The sequence below is a fragment of the Eurytemora carolleeae genome, unplaced genomic scaffold (genome assembly GCF_000591075.1).
Source record: "Eurytemora carolleeae unplaced genomic scaffold, Eaff_2.0 scaffold1521, whole genome shotgun sequence".
Classification (NCBI taxonomy): Eukaryota; Metazoa; Arthropoda; class Copepoda; order Calanoida; family Temoridae; genus Eurytemora; species Eurytemora carolleeae.
In genome coordinates this window covers 29,738-35,081 of record NW_019397462.1, presented here as the reverse complement: position 1 = coordinate 35,081, position 5,344 = coordinate 29,738, and the positions used below count along the sequence as shown (strand labels likewise).

General features: G+C 31.2%; 1 protein-coding gene across 1 annotated transcript; it reads right to left on the bottom strand.

Moving 5' to 3' along the window:
* Positions 1 to 3,215: 3,215 nt before the first annotated feature.
* LOC111714432 (uncharacterized) lies at positions 3,216 to 4,984 on the bottom strand. Its single transcript, XM_023489536.1, has 4 exons — positions 4,907 to 4,984; positions 4,615 to 4,706; positions 4,136 to 4,175; positions 3,216 to 3,397 (listed from the first exon to the last, which is right to left on the bottom strand). The coding sequence occupies exons 1-4, from the start codon at positions 4,962 to 4,964 to the stop codon at positions 3,285 to 3,287; spliced, it is 303 nt and encodes a 100-aa protein (XP_023345304.1). The 5' UTR covers positions 4,965 to 4,984; the 3' UTR covers positions 3,216 to 3,284.
* Between the last annotated feature and the right edge of the window lie 360 nt (positions 4,985 to 5,344).

Sequence of the window (5,344 nt, the reverse complement as noted above, 5' to 3'; positions counted from 1 at the left end):
ACAAAATTCATAAACGTTATGTTTTATGTTTGAGATTGGAGTATTTCTTTAAAAGTTGTAAAACTTAACCCCTGAATGCAAGAAGTGGCCGTGAGATGTCAGTCAAAAAACACTACATGGAGCTGTAGCATGGCTTGCTGGGACACTATAGGCCTGCTCAGCCTATCCAGGTAGAGTGTATACACAGTCTGTATAGTCTGTGACTCTGAGATACAGTTTACAGGATCACAGACGATTTACAAATAATTCTGCAGATTCTTTCTCCGTGCATCCCTATTGGATTTCCTATACTTAAATTCTTCCACCTGTTATAAAGATTTCATGACAGAAGAACTTACTTAAGCTTTCAAGTCCAGACATCTAACATAAGTTTTGAGTCATTTCATCACAAAAAAATTGATTGCTATTTGCTTTATCGACCAAATTTCATATTTTAAAGTTTTCATTTTATTTAAATTCATCTTGAAACTTTGTGGAACAACTTTATTTGCTGATTTGACCCACTGCACTCTAAGAAATCATCTAATTATTAAAAACGGTCAACAAAAAAAACGCGGAATTTCAATATTTGATTTGCAATTTTCACACAAATTTGTTTAAAGAATTTGCGCTGAATGCTTCATATAGATTGCATGCAAAATTATTACTTAGCATTAAGCATAAATTTATCCAGCTTCGCCATTATTTTTTTATTAATATCCGTTCATTATTGGGAGTTTTTGATCATTAGTGATTTAGATAAATTAACAGGATTTTACTGTTAGTTAAATCTTTTATTAATTTTCACAAACTACTGTTTGTTAACAGATCGTTTCCCAGTCTGGTTTTAAGATAAATATACTTTGATTCTCTGGGTGTCTGTTTGTTTGTAAACGATAAACGTCAAAACTTCTGAACCGATTGGGTCAAAAAATTTTGTGAGACCTCTATGATTGATTAGAATTACAAAAATTTGCCTTAACAAATTTAGATTTTTCAAAATTCACGAAAAAATATATTTAATCTCCTGTTCAACGAAATAACCAACCTTAAATTCCCTCCTTTTTTAATTCCAGGGAGGATAATTACTTATCCTCCCTATTTACAGGGAGGATAATTACTTATCATCCCTCTGTGATCCATTCAGATTTGATTCAAGATTTAGATCAAGAAATTAAATATTCTTCCATATGCATTAGTAAGAAATAAGAGAATTAAAATCATAATTGATAGTTTTATTGATTTCATTATTATTTTATCCCCCACGGTTGGTTATTTCGTTGAACAGGAGATTAAACGATAAATTACTACTTAACTTGGAGTTTTGATGAGGATAATTAAATTGAGAGAAAACCACTTAGCCTTGGGCCTCCTCGACCTTTTTGGGGTTCAAACCTCCCTCGCTACGCTCGTGAGGTTTAGAACCCCAAAAAGGTCTTGGAGGCCCTCGGCTAAGTGGTTTTCCCCTCAATTTAATTATCCTCCCTTAATCTCCCGGTTAAGTAGTAATTAATAGTTATAAAAGAGCAGCATTTAAAGTTAAAATTGAATTTATTTAAATATTTGTTCTAACTTACAGTTAAATAAATATTTCAGAAATACAATTCAGCTGATGACTGCACTATTTCTGTCCATAATTGCTGATTTCTGATTGGTTCAAATATTTTCCGGATTTCAGGAAAGGTTGAATGGAGAATATTGATAGAAATTTTATATCAACATAAAATTGTTTAGCTGTAACTAAAACTAATTCAATAATAATAATAAGATCTGAGTCTGAGTTTTAAGAATTTGAGCCATGGCTTAAATTTGAGACATGGCTCAAATATAGTTGGTTTCACTTAATATTGTATTCAATGTTTTAAGATTTAAGCCGGTGATCAATTGAAACCGGTTTTGGCGGATTTGACATGCGGCTTAAATTATTTAAATTTGGACTATGATCTTTTGTGTTAATAACGTTAATCTTTTGTGCTTAATAACTTTATATTGAACTTGGGGCAGAGATTAATGCTTAATTTTGTTATTAAAGTTATCTATTAAAGCATGGAGATCATGTTTGATTATGAGATTCACAACATAAAAATTGTTAATTCTGTCCAATTAATACTAGGATTTTCAAGGCAATTATATTTTACTAATATTTATCATATCTAAATAGGTAAATTTTGATTTTATGAGATTGGTGTACAAAAAACGGTTTTGTACAGTCCCCTTTGAGGTACATCCTAATTGGTATTTTGATTTCTGACATCAGAACCATTAAATACTTGTTCTCATTATATTGAACAAAAGTAATACATAACTATATTTATATATTTTAAATTTGATCAAACATTTAGAAAATTAATTTGTTCATGTGAGACTATCAACCAAACCTCCCAATAATCCTTTTAAAATGCGAAGTTAATGGTCTCAAAGTCTGAGGCTTCTGGGGGTTGTTAGCCCAATAGTCATTTCCTGCATATTATTTTACACCTGAAAAAGTAGGATTTTAGAAAAGAATCTTGAGAATTTATATTATCTTAGATAGATTTGTAAGTGATTCTAATATTTTAAGATGCAGGTCTAATTCACAATGGTACCCGTTCGACTTTTGTCCAATCTTGGATGAATGAAATGTCTTTATAAACTTAAAATGGATGAATGAAATGTCTTTATAAACTTAAAATAGATGAATGAAATGTCTTTCCTAACTTAAAATGGATGAATGAAATGTCTTAACTAACTTAAAATGCATAAATGAAATGTCTTTACTAACTTAAAATGGATAAATGAAATGGCTTTACTAACTTAAAATTTGAAAAGTTTTTCTAACTTTAATTTTGCATACACACTGATCATTTGAATTTGTTAAATTGTCTTTTACAATTATTTACTAGTTTTTCAATATAACTGAAAAATTGATTAATTTTATTTAGGGTTTCTCTGTTAAAGAGTGGAAAATTTTTACTTAAATGGAAACCAAAATACAATTATTTAAATGTTTTGCCTCTATAGATCTTATTTTTAATTGACATGAGGTCTGATCTTTTAATTGAGAAAGTGCTAATCTACAGGGCCTGCATTTGTAAGATATATCTAAAGATGTAAAATTTGGTTGAAAGGGGATTAAGTAGACAGTAGATAGTAGATGGTAAAGAAAACGGGTTTTCCTCTGAGGTACATCCTAACTGCTAATTTAATGTTTGTATTCCTAACCTTTCAATACTTGCTCTCCTTATAGTGAACAAAAGTAATACAGAACTATACATATTTTAAATTTGATCAAATATTTAGAAAATAATTTTGTTCATGTGAAACTATCAACCACGGGGGGGTAACAGATGCATCCATGGATTAAGTGCTGCCGATATAAGTTTGTCTAATGGTCTTTGGGTTGTCATAACTCCACTCCAGTAATCATTTCCTTTTCCCCCTAAAATAAGTAATTATCTATACTAAAATTTGTTGTGTGTTTTAAGAAGTCCAAAACTTTTGTTGTAAAATGTAGACAATCAATAACCATTATCCTTTACCCCCAGGCTAAACATAGATATTTAGACTCCCAGCCTTTAAATGATGATATTGATATTGATGATTTATCGTTTTAATTCTGAACTAAAAACATTAGGCGGGCGGCTTTAGTACTTTTTCCAACTGTTTGTAATATTAACAAAATGGAATTTCAATAAGATCCTGGACAAAATGTTTAGTTCAGAATTGATGATTGGAAGTTTAACATGATCCAGTTAATATTTGGGCAACCAGAGTTGTGTAAGTATACACATAGCTAACCGGCCATAAAGAAGCCAAAACCAGACAGCGCACAATACAAGTTATCCCCTTTAAGCAGACAGCGCACAATACAAGTTATCCCCTTTAAGCATGATTAATGTGAGGACATTTGCAGATGGACTTGTGTCTAGTCTGTTGCAGATGGACTTGTGTCTAGTCTGTTGCAGATGGACTTGTGTCTAGTCTGTTGCAGATGGACTTGTGGTCTAGTCTGTTGCAGATGGACTTGTGTCTAGTCTGTTGCAGATGGACTTGTGTCTAGTCTGTTGCAGATGGACTTGTGTCTAGTCTGTTGCAGAAAAATTGCACAAAATTTATTAAAGCTGCATGAAATTTACCTCCTGTGGAAATCCCAAGTACAATGGAATGGTATTTTTACCTGGTGGAGCTGCGGTGTACTGATCTGGATCTGCAACGTCCTAATAGTAGAAGATACTGAATTAGTACTTAATATGAACAGTGTGTAAGTCGGTTGGAAATTAACGACGCAGTTATAAACTGTGCTAAATCAAAGCTAAAATTGTGATTTGTTACGCATATCACATATTTTAAAATAAAATTTGTTAGATGTCATTAAGTATAGTTTTCATTTAGACTAAAGCAGAATTTTAGGCCATTAAAGTGAGCAAGGCCATGAAAAAACCTTGGTTTAAAGTGGCCAAAAAAATTAAAACCAAACATTGCAATCTCTTGTAAGATAAAGTTAAGCATTTCAAACAACAAATAACGTTAAAAAAAGCAAGTTTTTGGTGAGAGATATGCGTAAAAAGTCCTAGAATCTTTTTAAATTATAGAAAAGACAGCATGCTTAAACGTATTGTTTTGTGTATAAATCCAGATGCCTACTCTTTATATTACCCTGCTCTTCTGCTCAGCTCCACTGTAGGAAGTTGAATCCTCTATTGGTTCTTCTTCATCCAGAGTTTCAATTAGAAACTTTTTACACCCTCCTTTAATCATAGAAACAAGAATAGGTTCGATAAGCAACAGGATCTAAATCTAGCAGCTTTGTTATTTTGATCATCGCAAATGAATTTCCTAATTGAGAAGCTCAACATTTTTTTTCCTGGATTTTAAATATATTTGAAAAATTGTTTTAAACCTCAAACAAATAAGTTCCATCAGAAAATATGTTGAATTTGTTCTTTTCCTTGAGCTAGTAAAATATAGAAAATAGAGAGAAACATTGTTACTTGATGGCAGTTCATAGTGAACTAATCAAATACTGTACTTATATTTACATTAAAGATATTTCATGCATTTTTGTTTTTCATATAAAAATAATAAAATATAAATATAAAAATCATTAATTATATTGAAAGTGAAAACTTGACCCTCAGGGGCATTTTCAGGAATTTGTCAAAGCCAGGGGGGCCCTTTTTTAGGGGTGGGGTGAGGCATTCATCACAAAGAAGGGACTAGGGTTTCCTGCAAAAAAAGGAAAAATTGTTATGCAAAAATTTCACATTTTTTGCAAAAATGTTCATATTTTGCTCGCTCCTGAAAATTTTGAATCAAGATGCATATTCCTTAAAAAAAAGTTTTTGAGGGATTCTTCTCGCTCGAAATATAAATAAAATTCTTTTCA